Here is a 17,125-nt window from a genome sequence, read left to right as displayed (position 1 = left end):
TCCAGTCTCACATCACCAGCCACTCCTCTCCTTGCCCTTGACCCTAACTCACGCTGCAGCCACACACACCACCTAGGTGAGACCAAGGTGGGCCCTCATATTCAGAGTTCTGGATTACCCCAAACAGGGACCACATCCAGGCCCTGGACCGCCCAGTCACCTGGGGCTGCCGGTGCATCACTGCCTCCCCACCCTGTTGGCTCCCTGTCCTCTTTCCCACCCAGCCTCACTCCAGCACTTTAACCCCTATCCATTTAGGGTGACCACCAGTCCTGACTTGCCCAGAACTTCTCTCATTTTAAAACTGAAAGCCTCATGTCCTGGGAAACCCATCAGTCTCATGCAAATCAGAACAGTCGGTCACCCTTCCTGTCCTGGAGTTTCTTTCCAAGGCCTTACTCCTCCCTCCTCCAGCTCTTCTCCAAGAAAGTCTTCTCAGATGGGCTAGCCTGAGTTTTCCAGTTCCTGCCCCTCTTAGCAAACAAGGAAATAATGCTCTGAAGGGAAACGAGGGGTGGACTCCCCAATCCTGATCTGAGTCTTGGCTGGTTTCTTCCTAACACATGGGTCTTGGGATTGGTACCATTTTTCACTCTTTGGCTGCATCTCTGGCTCCCAAGGTGCTGCAGGTGACCCTAAGAGTTCTATGAGAGAGCAGGTTTCAGTGGTCTCAGGGGAGGAAAGAAGTCCTAGTCAGAGAGGCCCACTCCTCGAAGATGGGTATGGGAGATCATCCCCAGTTGTGTTTGGGGTTAGGGTGTGGCTGACAGGTAGGCTTGATCTCAAGACTGTACCTGAGAAATTGCATCTGTCCTGGCCATCACTCTCTTATCATCTCCTTGTAGCCATAGACTGTGGCTCTCCTAAATCTCTCTAGCCTAGAAAAACCAAAGATGGAGAGCATACCCTGTTTGGGTCTGTAACTTGCTGCCATATTACTATATGCAAAATGGAGGAAGCAATAGATTCTTCTCTGAGAGGTGTGTGTGTGTGTACAACGTAAGGCCTTCCATACACCTGCCTTCTCTGAGGACAGGACCACCCATCTCCACAAGGGCCTTCTGGCCTCCTACCAAGCTGTAGGTGAGTGTCCTTCCTCGGGGAGCGGTGAGAGCAGCCATGGGCTCTAGTATCTGCCTAAAGAAGCTTGAGTGACAGCTTGAGTGATGACTGGGACTAGGGACTGAGGGACACGTGGGCTCGACCCCAGCCCTGACCATGCTGGACAAGCAGCCTCCAGAGGTTGTGAATAGGATTCAAAAGACCACCTAAGCGCATGTCCCCCACCCCTGCTTGGTGAGGAGGGAAAGGAAGAGAAAACTCAAGTTCAAGGATCACAAACTTCAATTCTACAAGAGGGAGGCTCCCCAGATATGTCGTGAACGGAAAGGTCGGGGAGGAAGAGACATGGCTGATTGAAGGCAGCAGCCATAACTCACAAGGAGCCATCCTACACACATGGCAAAAATTAATGTTAAATAGTACAAAGGGGTCGAGTCAGTGCCCTGCCACCTCTGAGGACCAGCGAGGTTTTTGGACGTTTTTCCCCTAAGCTGCGGCGGGCCCGCTGTTCCTGAGTCAGACGGCAGGTGGAGCCCAGCCCGGAGAATTGGAGAAGGGGAACTGTGGAGTTGCTTAACATTTCCAGGAACTTCCTCCTCCCCCACCGGCCTTCAGCTTTTGTTCCCTATCCTGGGCCAGTTCTCTCGCAGGTCCCAGATGTCCAGTTCCAGATGCCTGGACCCAGAGTGTGGGGGAAATATCTCTGGAGAAGCCCTCACTCCACAGGCTGTCCAGGCGCAATGTGAGTGTGTCCCAGGCAGAGGAGGAGGGAGGAGGACGGGAGGGGAAGAGAAGGGAGGGTGTGTGGCCGCAAACCCTCCCTCCCCCCACCCTACCACACACACACACACACACACCCCCCCCCATACACACACACACACACACACACCCCACATACACACACACACACCACACATACACACACACACATCCCCCACATACACACACACACATCCCCCACATACACACACACACACATCCCCCACATACACACACACACATCCCCCACATACACACACACACACATCCCCCCCACACACACACACCCACCCCACATACACACACACATCTCCCACATACACACACACACACATCCCCCACATACACACACACACCCCCCACATACACACACACACATCCCCCACATACACACACAAACACACACACATCCCCCACATACACACACACACACACATCCTCCACATACACACACACACATCCCCCACATACACACACAAACACATACACACATCCCCCACATACACACACAAACACACACATCCTCCACATACACACACACACATCCCCCACATACACACACACACCCCCCCCACATACACACACACACATCCCCCACATAAACACACACACACACATCCCCCACATACACACACACACACACCCCACATACACACACACACATCCCCCACATACACACACACACACACCCCACATACACACACACACATCCCCCACATACACACACACACACACATCCCCCACATACACACACACACACATATCCCCCACATACACACACACCACCAGCAGCAGCAGCAGCAGCACAGCAGATATTCCATGGGGAAACTGAAATTTGCCTGTGGCCTCTAGCACCTTCCCTGAGGGTGGTCGGGGGATATTTGCGGCAGACCCTCACTCGCCCCACCATTGCTCCCTCGGATCCCAGGGTGGGGTGGGATCTGCTGAAGCAGAAAGCACCCCCCTCCTTTGGATGAGACTCTCCTGGGAGATGAGCAAAGGTGATGTCTTCGGAGGATGGAAAACCCACAATCCTAGAGCTCAGGCTGCGCGGGAGGCTGTAGGGATTGGGGTGAGGAAGGGGAACAAGGGAGGAGACGGGAAGTGCCCGGGCCTCAAGGGTGAGGCCACCGCTTCTAGCCCTGCCTCGAGAGGCCTCTCAGTCCTAGCGCGGCTCCCCCGCTCCTCCCACACCCACAGGCTTCCGGCCCTAGCTGCGCGGCCCCACCTTACCCTCCCCCCGACTCACAGGTGGTGGCTGCTCCTCTGGGGAGTCCTCCAGGCTTGCCCCACCCGGGGCTCCGTCCTCTTGGCCCAAGAGCTACCCCAGCAGCTGACATCCCCCGGGTACCCAGAGCCGTATCGCAAAGGCCAAGAGAGCAGCACGGACATCAAGGCTCCAGAGGGCTTTGCTGTGAGGCTCGTCTTCCAGGACTTCGACCTGGAGCCGTCCCAGGACTGTGCAGGGGACTCTGTCACAGTGAGCTGGGGATGGGGGGGTCCCGCCAGAACTGTGGCCAGGGAGACTCCCGGGGTTGTGGGAAGTGGCGGTGCCCTGAATCCCCCATCTGGAGGAGGGCTTACCTGGGAGCAGTGGTGTACCCCAGGACACAGCCTCCCACCAGCGCCTCCGGGGCTGCCATCTGGACCCCACAGAGCAAAGAGGGCAGCAAGCAGGCCCTGCGTTTGGAAGACTTATGAAGGGACACACAAATCTTGCAAATCTATGGAGCCAGGGGCAGGGACGCACATACTGGTTGCTTAAAATATGTCATCATGTATTTGTTGAGTGCTTACTCTATCAGGTAAGGAAGCTGGGCAAAAATAATAACAAAAGATTAAGTCACCGTTCACACTTACCTTAGAAGAGCTATCACAAAACTTCTAACGCCAAAGCCTTATTCAGAATAAGGACATTTTAAAAACAGTACTTAATGGAGTGATGCAAGCCTGTAGTCCCAGCAGTATACTCAGGAGACTGAGGATCAGAGGGCTGAAGCCCAGGAGTTCAAAGCCAGCCTAAGCAACATAGCAAGACCCCATCTCAAAAATAAGTAAATAATAAATAAAAATAAAAAGAGCACATTATCTTTTGATTTAAATTTTATTTATATCAGAATGACACACATATAAATTTTTGAACTTTATTTTTTAATTTTAAAATTTTTAATTATTATGGATACATAATAGTTGTAAGACTTTTTTTTTTAATTAAAGTTTTCTAAGGCTGGGCGCAGTAGCTCATGTCTGTAGTCCCAGCACTTTGGGAGGCTGAGGCGAAAGGATCACTTGAGCCCAGGAATTTGAGACCAGCCTGGGCAACATAGCTAGACCCCATCTCTACAAAAAAATTTAAAAATTAGCCAAGTGTGGTGGCTCACACCTGTGGTCCCAGCTACAAGGGACAATGAAGTGTGAGGATCACTTGAGCCTTTAAGGTAGAGGCTGCAGTGAGCTCTGATCATGACACTGTACTCCAGCCTAGGTGACAGAGTGAGACCCTGTCTCCAAAAAAAAAAATTTTTTTTTAAAGGTTTATGAATAACAACAGTCTCCACACTGTCCCTTCCCACCCCTGAGTGCTGCTCCTCAGGATCAGTCATTTGCCAATTCATGTAGCTGTTTCATCTGGTCTTTAACTTCATATGTATAAATAACATGCTTATTTGTCTTTCATTTTTACATATTTTCTATTAATGTTCAACTACAGTATAGAAGCTAAGGACTAGCTTTATCTGTCTTCAGTCTTCACCACCCACATTTCCGCTCCTCATTCTGCCAGTTTACCTATATTATCATTTTTAGTTTAATCTTTATTAATTATTTACATTATTATGACTGTAAAATATTCACATCTGAGCACATGGCATAAAATAATTATACTTCTTTTCTTCTCCAACTTTTGGGTTTCCTAGGAGTCAATAGTTACATGGAGGTTTTTTGTTTTGTTTTGTTTTCTTTTGTTTTTTTGGTGGGGGGTGTTTGTTTTTGTTTTGCTTTTTAGTTTGCTTAGTTGTCTCTGTAACTAATCTCACCAGACTCTTAGCCAGGAGTGTAAATCTTCTTCTGAAATACTCAAGCATGAATTTCAGTCTATCGGTCCTCCTTTCAATTGGTGACATCCCTCCTGAAGATCTCTCGATTTATTTTCACAGCCTGAGTTCTTTGCTCTCTAAGCCGTCACACATTCTGGGAGTTCTCTTCTCCCTCTTTCTGGGGATTTCCTTTACCTGTGCTGAACCTGAATCCCATACCTTTCTCTTTTTTGGTTTACTCTCCCTTTTTGGAGGAGCACCTTCACCAGTGGCTTCCTTAGAAAGAGTATTTTAGAGTGAATTTTAGAGGATCTTATATAAGTCTAAATGTCTCAGTTCTACCCTCACAGTGGATGGATAGTTGATCTGGGTATAGCATTCTAGATTGGAAACCTTTTTCTTCCAGAATTTTGATGATATTGTCTTCTAGGTCTAGACTTTTTTAAGAAGTTTGATGCCCTTATCATTCCTAATCCTTTGTTTTCTCTCTCTAGAACTTTTGGAATATTTTCCTTATTGCTAGTATTCTGGACTTTCATTATGATGTCCCTTGATACACATGGTTTTTCACTCATTGTGCAGGTTTCTTTTAATCTAGAGCCTCTTTTAATCTAGTCCTTCAATTCTAGGAATGTTCTTGTGCTATTTTGTAAATAATTTCTAGATATCTCATTTCCTTATTTTCTCTTTCTCCTATAATTCAGTTGTTATATGTTCTAGATTGATTCTCTAGCTTTGTTATCTGTTTTGTTCTATTTACCATCTCTTTTGTTCTACTTTCTGGGAAATTTCCTCATCTTTAAATCCCAACCTTTTAGTTAATGGCTTCTTTCCAATGACATATTATTTCATTTCTAAGGATTCATCCTAATTTTCTAAATGTGCCTTTTTATAGAGTATTGTTCTTGTTTCATTGATGCAATATCAACTCCTTTCCCTCCTTTGGGATTATTTTTAAATGTTTCTTCTGTTCTCTATGGTAGGTCTATTTCATCCAAGTTCCTTTTTACCATTTGTCTGTTTTGGTCTCGGCTTTTTGTGTTAGAGACTTTCCTACAATATCTGATAATACTTGGCTGTCCATTCATATTTAAGGCCGGGCACGGTGGCTCACATCTGTAATCCCAGCACTTTGGGAGGCCAAGGCAGGCAGATCACCTGAGGCCAGGAGTTTGAGACCAGCCTGGCCAACATGGTGAAACCCCGTCTCTACTAAAAATACAAAAATTAGCCAGGCATGGTGGTGTACGCCTGTAATCCCAGCTACTTGGGAGGCTGAGGCATAAGAATCGCTTGAACCCGGGAGGTGGAGGTTGTAGTAAGCCGAGATCAGGCCACTGTACTACAGCCTGGGCGGGGCAGAGTGAGTCTCTGTCTCAAGGAAAAAAAAAAAAAAAAGAGTGGAGCACTAAAATACTGATTGGAAGTTCTGTGTAGATAGCTAAAATTTGTCAAATGATAGGTTTGAAAATACGGTTATCAACAAGGTGACCTAGATGTGCCACTGGGGGCCTCCCAACTGTCAGGATGTAAAAGCATTTCATTTGGGGGCAGCCAGTTTCCCCTGAGAGGACTCCTGCAGATTCCAACTCAGGGACCCCAGCATTCTGGTCAACAAGCTGAGAAAAGGGCCTGGTGGAGGGAGATGCAGCTCACTGTTTGGCAGGTAGACTTTCACTTAATCCTTCTGTTTTTGGTACAGTGAGTCCTCACTTAATATCATCCATAGGTTCTTGGAAAGTATGACTTTAAGAGAAATAACATAGAATGAAACCAATTTGGCCATAGAGCTAATTGATATAGACAAGAGTAAAGTTTCTACAGCAATTACTGATCACAGAAACATCACCAAACCTCTAAATAAAGACCCCAAACACTTCTAATATTAAATATTTAAATACATATGAACTATGCCTACATGTAAGAAAGGTTAATAAAAACGAGTAAGATTATTTACCCAATTATTCCAGTTTGGGGTCACGGGTGGCCACAGCCTGTTCCAGCAGTTCAGGATGCAAGGCAGGAACCAGTGCTGGACAGGACACTATCCTGTTTCAGGATGCACTCACACACTCATACTCACTCACACTGGGACCGTGGAGACACACCAGGTCACCTAACAGGCACAGCTTGGGATGTGGGAGGAAACCAGAGGACCTGGAGAAAACCACTGAAGACACGGGAAGAATGTGCAAACTTCACCCAGACGGTGGCCCCAGACACAGGGCAATATTTTTTCTCATCAACATCATAATGAAACAACGATGTTATTCATGGACCTGCTGCACTGGCCTTCGCCCCCTCTATCAAGTGTGCCGCGGGGCCTCAAGTCCAGGGTTTCTTGTTAAGCTCATGCCTTCTGCCAGGGTGGGCCAGAGGGAGTTGCCTGGGTGCACAGAGATTCTAGGATTCTGCAGTCTCCCTCACAGGCTTCCGGTCTGCCATCCCTGTGCCAGCCCTTCCCTCATCCCTATCTTGATTCCCCCCAATTTTTAAAACTTCCCCTGGTTCTGTGATGAGAACCTGCTTGCTTTATGTTGGCTCCCATCATTGCAAACTCAAGTTATCACTTGCATCTCCACGTCATCTTCCAAAGTGTGTTGACACCTGTCATCTGCTGTCATCCTCTCTCCCTTTTTTGTCCTTGGTTATGTGTACCATTTTATCCCTTTGCTGTCATATGACTGGGGTTTGAGGGGGGAGAGGAAATACATGCGTGCATTTATTGCTTCAGACTTAACCAGTCAGGACGATACTTTGTTCAATTCACCTATGTCTGTTGAGCACCTACCATGAGTCCCGTTCCTCTTAAATCACGGAGATTTTTAATCCTGGCCTCTTTTCTTGTCATTGAGAAACTTCAAGTTCAGAAATAGGATTCCTCCCAGAGTAAGTCACACACACCCCCCCCCTCAAATGCAGAATTCAGCACACTATAATCTAGTTTATTTTTTTACTTGTCAGCGTCCTCAGCCACTGCTCCTCAGGAGCAGAACTGTACCTTTGTCATATCTGTGTCCCCAGCACCTAGCACAGTATCTTACACATAGTACACAATCAGTAAATGTGTTGAAGGAATAAGTGAGAGAGTGAATAAAATGCAAGCTTATGTGTGTGCAGGACACACAACAGAATGAATTTTGAAGGAGCAGGTATTGAGTATCCATCCTCACCACTGCTCTTAGTGTGGACTCTGGAAGATGCCATAGAACATGCTGGAAGAGGCCACACAGACCATTATATAGGAGAGGAAACTGAGATCTTGAGTGCTTCAGAAACTCCCCATTTCACACATGGAATTAGTAGCAAAGTCTAGAATTTAAGGGTCTTAGGACTCAGTCCTGTGTCCACTCTACTTTCCTAGTTAGAATCCTAAGCAATTGTATTTCGCTAACAATTCAGGGAAAAGGGCAAAAAGAAAACTGGAGGGTTTTACAACCAAGTAGAGCAGTTGAGCACCATTTCCTATATCAAATTGCTTCTTCCCCAAAAAGCAGGCCTTTTAAATGGAGGAGTTACATTTGTTGATATTCTAAGCAAAAGACCAGTATTGGGATTTGTCTGAGCCAGGTATTTGGGGCGATTGAGAAATTTTCTTCATCGCAACTTTTACACAGTTACTCTGATCATAATGATATGGTCTGGATGAAGTCTTGAATGAATTTGGGACTTGTGGAGAATGAGGGAATGGAGAGCTAGCAAAAACCTAGGATATATGGATCAGTATGAAAACCAGAAATAAAATGAGCTAAGCAGTGAGCTGTGTGCCTGGAACAGAGATGAAACAGGAAGCATGGCCCCTTCCTTGAGTTGAGGAACCCACAGGAAGGGATTTGAGCAGAGGTGAGACAGTCAAAAGGGCATTGAAACAGAGACAACCTGCCAGGTGAAGCAACACTATCCAGTGCACCTGGACTGTGGACACCTGTGTCCTTAGGTTTTCATACATTGTGAGAGCTTCGTTTACAAAGTGCGTGGGATAAGAGGAGGGGCACCCCAAAAAAGGAAAGCAGGAAAAGGCAGGGACCCCAGAGGCTCTGTCTCTGCAGAGGGTCTTACTGCTTCACAGATATTGGCCAAAGAAAGTTACTCAGAGAAGTGGAAGGTGATGGGATGGGGTTTGGGGATGGAGGAGAAGCTGGATGGAAGGGGCTTGTGCCTATGTTCATTGAGTCAAAGCTGTGGTGCTATAGGTACTACATTGAGCACCAGGAACTCAGTGGTGAAAAAGACAGAAGTAGTCCTTGCCTTCTTAGAATTTATAATCCAGTGACTCTTATGGGAACCCTGGGGTTCCCAAGGAACTTCTTAAAAGACGGAAAATATAGTGGGTTATATGAAATAATTATGGTACGCTAAAGAAACATTGTAGTATGTGGTCATGTCTGGAAGAAACTCAGGCGTCAATAATGGAACCAGAAGCTAGTTGAGGAAGCCTCTGCGAGGTGCCTTCTGAGTCCCAGAGGGGCACGGCCCATCTAGATGGGGCTGGCGTCACACCAAGGATGTGCCCCTGTGACGCCAGCAGCACAGATTCACCCCACACCTATCTGCAGCCTCACTCCTCCTCCTGCTTTCAGATCTCGGCCGGCGGGTTGGATCCAAGCCAGTTCTGTGGTCAGCAAGGCTCCCCTCTGGGCAGGCCCCCTGGTCAGAGGGAGTTTATATCCTCAGGGAGGAGTTTGCGGCTGACCTTCTGCACACAGCCTTCCTCAGAGAACAAGACTGCCCACCTCCACAAGGGCTTCCTTGCCCTCTACCAAACCGTGGGTGAGTATCCTTCCTGGGGGTGTAGGGAGGGAGCCTCTGTTCCCAGCCGTGACCCTGGTATCTTCAAGCCTTAAGTGGAAGCTTGAGTGACAGCTGAGGCTGGGAACTCAGAGACACCTGGGCTGGACCCCAGCCCTGCCCCTGCTGGCAAGCAACCCTATTAAGAGACAGCCGTTGCTCAGCCTCAGCAGTTGTTTCCACAGATTTACAGGCCCAGTGTTTGCAGATCATCTCATTTTTAAAGAGATGCCAAAAATCCAGATTTTTAAGTAAAATTATAAATTTTCAAATGATGACTCAGATTTGTTTTTGAAAGATAAATACTGGCTGGAGGCAGTGGTTCACACCTGTAATCCCAGCACTTTGGAAGGCCAAGGCTGGAAGATTGCTTGAGGCCAGTAGTTGGAGACCAGCCTGGGCAACATAGTGAGACCCATTTCCACAAAAAAAATTAAAAATTAGCCAGGCATGGTGGTGCACACCTGTAGTACCAGCTACTCAGGGACTGAGGGGGAGGATTGCTTGAGCCAGGGAGTTTGAGGCTGCAGTCAGACATAATCATGGCACCACACTCCAGCCTGGGAGACATGGAGACACAAGAAGAGAGAAAGAAAGAGAGGAAGGAAGGAAGGAAGGGAAAGGGAAAGGGAAAGGGAAGGGAAGGGAAGGGAAGAAAGCAAGAAAGGAGAAAGAGGGAAAGAAAGAAGGGAGGGAGAGAGGGAAAGTAAGAAGGGAAGGAAGGAAGGAAGGAGGGAGGGAGGGAAGGAAAGAAGGAAGGATGGAAGGAGGGAGGGAGGGAAGGAAGGAAGGAAAGAAGGAAGGAAGGAAGGGAAGGAAGGACGGAGGGAGGGAAGGAAGGAAGGAAAGAAGGAAGGAAGGAAGGGAAGGAAGGAGGGAGGGAGGGAAGGAAGGAAGGAAGGAAGGAAGGAAGGAAGGAAGGAAAGGAAGGAAGGGTGCACATGATAAAATATCATTTTTTTAAGTATGCTAAAAAGTAAGTCTTCCTCTGATCTCTGGCTCTTAACTCCTGGCTGTCCTCCCCAGAAACAACTGTGTTCTCCATTTCCTAGGTATTCTTCCTAGGAAGAGGATAAATTGTGTGTATCTGTATTGCAAGTGTTCTAAACTTGGCGTTTTTCCACTGAATAATATATCTTAAAGATCAAGCAGGGCATGGTGGCGGGTGCCTGTAGTCCCAGCTACTCGGGAGGCTGAGGCAGGAGAATGGCGTGAACCCAGGAGGTGGAGCTTGCAGTGAGCCGAGATTGCGCCACTGCCCTCCAGCCTGGGCAACAGGGCGAGACTCCGTCTCAAAAAAAAAAAAAAATTTAAAAATTGTAAAAAAAAAATTTAAATAAATAAGATCATCCCATTCCATACGGACAGCATTAACTCATTTATTTTTTATTTTTTATTTTATTTATTGTTTTTTGAGACAAAGTCTCGCTCTATCGCCCAGGCTGGAGTGCAGTGGCACAGTCTCTTCTCATTGCAACCTCTGCCTCCTGTGTTCAAGCAATTCTCCTGCCTCAGCCTCCTGAGTAGCTGGGATTGTAGGTATGCCACCACGCCCAGCTAATTTTTTCATTTTTAGTAATGGTTTCACCTTGTTGGCCCGGCTTGTCTCAAACTCCTGACCTCAGGTGATCTGGCTGCCTCAGGCTCCCAAATGCTAGGATTACAGGCGTGAGCCACCGCACCTGGCAAACTCATTATTTTTAATGACCACATAAAATCTCCCTGATTGATGTGTCATAATGTATTTGATCAGCCCTCCTGATAGATACTTTGCTGCCACACATGGTGCCACTGTGCATATCTTTGCATTTACATCTTTGAGCACATGTGTGAGAAGATCTTTAGACTAAATTTTTAGAAATGGAGTAGTAGGTTAAAAAATATTTGCATTTTAAATTTTGATATTGCTAAAATTTTCTCCAAAACGGTTTTGCTAATTTACATACCTACCAAACATATATGGAAGTGCCTGTTCCCCGCTACCCTGCTTGTCACAGTTATCTTCAAACTCTTTGAGTGTTGTCAATCTGATCAGTGAAAACTAACTCAAATGTTTTAAAAAAACTAAAAATAAAAAATAAAACACTGTGCAAGTCAAACCAAGTATAGCCATGGGCCAGAATCAGCCCCTGGGTTGCCAGTTGGCAAGTCTGTGCTAGGTGCTGTTTTCCTATAGCTGTGAACTATAGTCAGCCCGTCAGCGAGGCCAGCAGGGGCTCTGAGGCCATCAACGCACCTGGAGACAACCCCGCCAAGGTCCAGAACCACTGTCAGGAGCCCTATTATCAGGCCGCGGCAGCAGGTGAGTCCCCACCTGCTGAGGGGTGGCTTCCATCCGCCTCATTCCCACCCAAATGCCTGACACCCTCTGAGCACCTGCTTTGTTAACCAACAGCTTCAACTCTGAGCCTATTTCTTTGCCTCTCCTCATTTCGCGCCACAGGGGCACTCACCTGCGCAACCCCCGGGACCTGGAAAGATGGACAGGATGGGGAGGAGGTTCTTCAGTGTATGCCTGGTGAGTAGCCACCTGCTAGCACCATTCCCCCAAGAAGCCTCAGCTGCAACTGGGACCTACAGGACACAGGGGTTAAAGGAAAGCCTTAGAATAGAAAGGAAGAAGCAGAAGGTGAGGAAGAACAGGGCAATCAAGAAGGCCCAGAAAAGAATAGGCAGGGAGCTTGTTCCTCATTGTTCAGGGGTCAAGATATATCTGAGGAAAAGCATGAAGGAAGTTAATGAGATGGACTAGAAAAGGAGGAAGAGAGACCAACAAGCTGAAGTAACAGAAAACCCTCTTTTTGTGCCATACATTTTAAGGATATACCAACAGGCTCTCCATGCCTAAAATATCTCCCTACCTAGACGCCACACAGTGCCAGACAGTCAACCATTTTTTAAAAAATTATTGAGATAAAATTCACAGCTGGGTGCAGTGGCTTTTTCTTTTTTTTTTTTTTTTTTTTGAGTTGGAGTTTCTCTCTTGTCGCCCAGACTGAAGTGCAATGGCACAATCTTGGCTCACTGCAACCTCCACCTCCTGGGTTCAAGCGATTCTCCTGCCTCAGCCTCCTGAGTAGCTGGGATTACAGGCACCTGCCACTACGCCCAGCTCATTTTTTTTTTTTTTTTTTTTTTGTATTTTTAGTAGAGACAGGGTTTCACCACGTTGGTCAGGCTGGTCTTGAACTCCTGGCCTCAAGTAATCGACCTGCCTCAGCCTCCCAAAGTGCTGGGATTACAGGCTTGGGCCACTGCACCCAGGCTTAACCACTTTAAACAGTACAATCCAGTAACGTTCAGTGTGTTCACAATGTTGTGAAACCATTACCACTAATTCCAGAACGTTTCCGTCACCATCACCTAAAAAGCCCAGTACCTCCAACTCTCCCCTCCCCCACCCCTGGCAACCACTAATCTGTCTTCTGTCTCGGTGGACTTGCCTCTGTGGATTTTATGTCAGTGGAGTCATATAATGTGTGGCCATTTCTGTGCCTTCTTTCAGTTAACGTAATGTTTTCAAGGTTCATTCTTGTTATAGCATCCATCAGTATTTCATTTTTATGGCTAAATAATACTCCCTTCTATGGATACACCATTTTGTTTATTCATTCAACTGATGGACATTTGGGTTGTCTCTATTTCTTGCCTATTATGAATGATGCTGCTATGAGCATTTGTGTACAAGTTTTTATATCAACATACGTTTCTAAATCTCTTGGGTATATACCTAGGAGTAGACTTGCTGGATTGTATAATTCTGTTTAACTTTTTGAGGAACCACCAAACTGTCTTCAACAGCAGCAGCACCATGTTACATCTCACCAGCAATACATGAGGGTTCAAGTCCACCATTTTTGAGATCCACACTTTTGAATGAAAGCACTGCCTTCTTTTGTTTTTTTCGTTTGTTTGTTTATTTTGAGACGGAGTCTCGCTCTGTCGCCCAGGCTGGAGTGCAGTGGCGAGATCTCGGCTCACTGCAAGCTCCGCCTCCCGGGTTCACGCCATTCTCCTGCCTCAGCCTCCCAAGTAGCTGGGACTACAGGCGCCTGCCACCACGCCCAGCTAATTTTTTTTGTATTTTTTAGTAGAGACGGGGTTTCACCGGGTTAGCCAGGATGGTCTCGATCTCCTGACCTCATGACCCGCCCGTCTCGGCCTCCCAAAGTGCTGGGATTGCAGGCATGAGCCACCACGCCCGGCCGAAAGCATTGTCTTCTTAACCCAATCTGATCCACGGAAAACTCTAGGGGTAGCCTGAAGGCTTGCAGTGCTTTGGGGTTGGGTTGGAGGGCAGGTGGTAGTGGGAGATGTTACAAATGAGGGAAGTGACACAAAACTGAGGCAGGAGGCACTGAAACAGACTCTGCCTGTAGTATAGGGGCCCAGGGTGGTCCAAAGGAATGGCTTTAAAGCCTCTGAGGCGGCAGGAAGGAGAGCCCTGCAGAACCAGCCCCAAACGTGCTCATCTGTGCTCCCTACCCTCAGTCCACTGTCCTGAGTCCCATGCAGGATGGGTGCCCCGTACACTTGGCACTGATTACCTGCCCTTGTCTGCCCACATGGTCTACACCATGGGTCTGCATCAGTAGAAGAGTCCTGATCCCGGCCAGGTGCGGTGGCTCATGCCTGTAATCCCAGCACTTTGGGAGGCCGAGGCGGGTGGATCACTGAGGTCAGGAGTTTCAGACCAGCCTGACCCACATGATGAAACCCCGACTCTACTAAAAATACACAAAAATTAGCCGGGCATGGTGGTCGGTGCCGGTAATCCCAGCTACTCGGGAGGCTGAGGCAGGAGAATTGCTTGAGCGCAGGAGGCAGAGGTTGCAGTGAGCCGAGATCGCGCAACTACACTCCAGTCTGGGCAACGAGAGCGAAAGTCGGTATCAAAAAAAGTAAAATAAAATCCTGATCCCAGAGGCTCTTCACACATCCCCTACTACAGCACTTCAGAGAAGCAGGTCTTTAATCAACGTGTCTAGACGCAGCTGCTGACTGTCACCCCCACCCCTCCTCTCTCCCAGTCTGCGGACGGCCAGTCACCCCGATTGCCCAGAATCAGACGACCCTTGGTTCTTCCAGAGCTAAGCTGGGCAACTTCCCCTGGCAAGCCTTCACCAGTATCCACGGCCGTGGGGGCGGGGCCCTGCTGGGGGACAGATGGATCCTCACTGCTGCCCACACCATCTACCCCAAGGACAGTGTTTCTCTCAGGAAGAACCAGAGTGTGAATGTGTTCCTGGGCCACACAGCCATAGATGAGATGCTGAAACTGGGGAACCACCCTGTCCACCGTGTCGTTGTGCACCCCGACTACCGTCAGAATGAGTCCCATAACTTTAGCGGGGACATCGCCCTCCTGGAGCTGCAGCACAGCATCCCCCTGGGCCCCAACGTCCTCCCGGTCTGTCTGCCCGATAATGAGACCCTCTACCGCAGCGGCTTGTTGGGCTACGTCAGTGGGTTTGGCATGGAGATGGGCTGGCTAACTACTGAGTTGAAATACTCGAGGCTGCCTGTAGCTCCCAGGGAGGCCTGCAACGCCTGGCTCCAAAAGAGACAGAGACCCGAGGTGTTTTCTGACAATATGTTCTGTGTTGGGGACGAGACGCAAAGGCACAGTGTCTGCCAGGGGGACAGTGGCAGCGTCTACGTGGTATGGGATGATCATGCCCATCACTGGGTGGCCACCGGCATTGTGTCCTGGGGCATAGGGTGTGGCGAAGGGTATGACTTCTACACCAAAGTGCTCAGCTACGTGGACTGGATCAAGGGAGTGATGAATGGCAAGAATTGACCCTGGGGGCTTGAACAGTGACTGACCAGCACAGTGGAGGCCCCAGGCAACAGAGGGCCGGGACTGAACGCTGGGGTAGGGATTGGGGGTGGGGGTTGGGGGAGGCAGGGAAACCCTATTCACATCACTATTGCACCCAGCCACTGCAAGAGAAACCCCCACCCGGCAAGCCTGCCCCATCCCAGACAGGAAGCAGGGTTCCACAGACCGCTCCTCCTCACCCTCTACCTCCCTGTGCGCATGCACTGGGCCCAGGGAACCCTGTACATCTCAGCAACTTTCGCCTTGAATGTCCTTAGAACCCCCTTCCCCTACTTCATCTGTTGACACAGCTTTTATACTCACCTGTGGAAGAGTCACCTTCTTACCCGCTATTAGAGGATGGAGGAAGGGGTTTTCATTGCATTTCATTTCTGAAACATTCCTAAGACCCTTTAGTTAACCTTCAAATATTCAAGCTATTGTGCAGCTCCAAGAAGCAATTATAGAAATAGCTCCTTTTTAATTTTATGTCCTCTATATGCCAGGTGCTTCACCTGTTCTTTCACTTAATCATCATACCATATTAGCAAAGGATGTGTTATTATCTATGTGCGACAAATGAGGAATGATGCTCAGGGGATAAAGGGACTTGCCCAAGTCCCTCAGCTGGTGTGTGACTGCAGAGACTGTCCGCTAACCTGCTGTGTCACCCGCTTTCCCTCCCAGCCCCCACATCCTTACCATTTTCCCTCCCTGGGAATTCCTGCTTCTGTGAAAATGGCATCCTCTGGCTCACACTTTCCTGCTGGCCCCATCTCCTGCAGAAGCCAGGTGAGCCCCGCACTGGACTGAATTTCCCGTGGACACCCCACCTGTGCCTCCATCATCAAGGGAACTGCTCAACCTGAGAGGACCTACTCTTTAATTTTTAGTAAAGACTGGAGGTGATGGGCTAGCCACAGTGGCTCACACCTGTAATCCCAGCACTTTTGGAGGCCGAGGCAGGTGGATCATGAGGTCAGGAGATCCAGACCATCCTGGCCAATATGGTGAAACCCTGCCTCTACTAAAAATACAAAAATTAGCTGGGCATGGTGGCACGGCACCCGTAGTCCCAGCTACTCAGGAGGCTGGGGCAGGAAAATCGCTTGAACCCAGGAAGCGGAGGTTGCAGCGAGCCGAGATCGTGCCACTATACTCTAGCCTGGCAAGAGAGCAAGATTCTGTCTTAAAAAAAAAAAAAAAAAAAAAAATTGGAGGTGATTTACAGTGAAAGACACAAATAAAATACAACTGTTCAATGGAAATAGAAAATAAACACCATAAAAGAGAGAAGAGAGGTAATTTGTTAGCATCAAGAGTCATGTTGCTATATGGTCAAAGGTTCAATTTATCTCTAAAAAAATGGCAGGATGCAAAGTTGAACATACATGTGGTTACTTCTGTTTTTTACACCCACGCACAGTACAAAAGACTATTAAAAATATTCCCAAAAGGCGGATGCAGTGATGCATACTTACAGTCCCAGCCACTCAGGAGGCTGATGCAGGAGGATCACTTGAGGTCAGGAATTCAAGTCCAGCCTAAGCAACATAGTGAAACCCCATCTCCAAAAATATATAATAATAATTCTCTCAAAATACTAAAGAAAGGTGGTTTTATTGATAAGATTTTGGCTGTTTGGTTTTCCACTATT

At 47.9% G+C, this 17,125-nt stretch overlaps 1 protein-coding gene across 2 annotated transcripts; it reads left to right on the top strand.

Annotated features, from left to right (window-relative positions):
* The first annotated feature begins 1,585 nt into the window (after positions 1–1,585).
* C1RL (complement C1r subcomponent like) lies at positions 1,586–16,924 on the top strand. Of its 2 annotated transcripts, none has more exons than XM_024256999.3 (6): positions 1,586–1,804; positions 3,073–3,301; positions 9,437–9,626; positions 11,821–11,946; positions 12,088–12,162; positions 14,675–16,924. In XM_024256999.3, exons 1-6 carry the CDS (start codon positions 1,734–1,736, stop codon positions 15,445–15,447), a joined length of 1,464 nt encoding a protein of 487 aa, XP_024112767.2. In that variant the 5' UTR covers positions 1,586–1,733; the 3' UTR covers positions 15,448–16,924. The 2 variants fall into 2 exon arrangements, with proteins under 2 accessions (XP_024112767.2, XP_054382712.1); XM_054526737.2 differs by having other exon boundaries at positions 1,612–1,804; positions 12,040–12,162.
* The last annotated feature ends 201 nt before the right edge of the window (positions 16,925–17,125 follow it).

The sequence above is a fragment of the Pongo abelii genome, chromosome 10, assembly GCF_028885655.2.
Source record: "Pongo abelii isolate AG06213 chromosome 10, NHGRI_mPonAbe1-v2.0_pri, whole genome shotgun sequence".
NCBI classification, from domain to species: domain Eukaryota; kingdom Metazoa; phylum Chordata; class Mammalia; order Primates; family Hominidae; genus Pongo; species Pongo abelii.
This window is presented reverse-complemented; position numbering and strand designations above follow the sequence as displayed.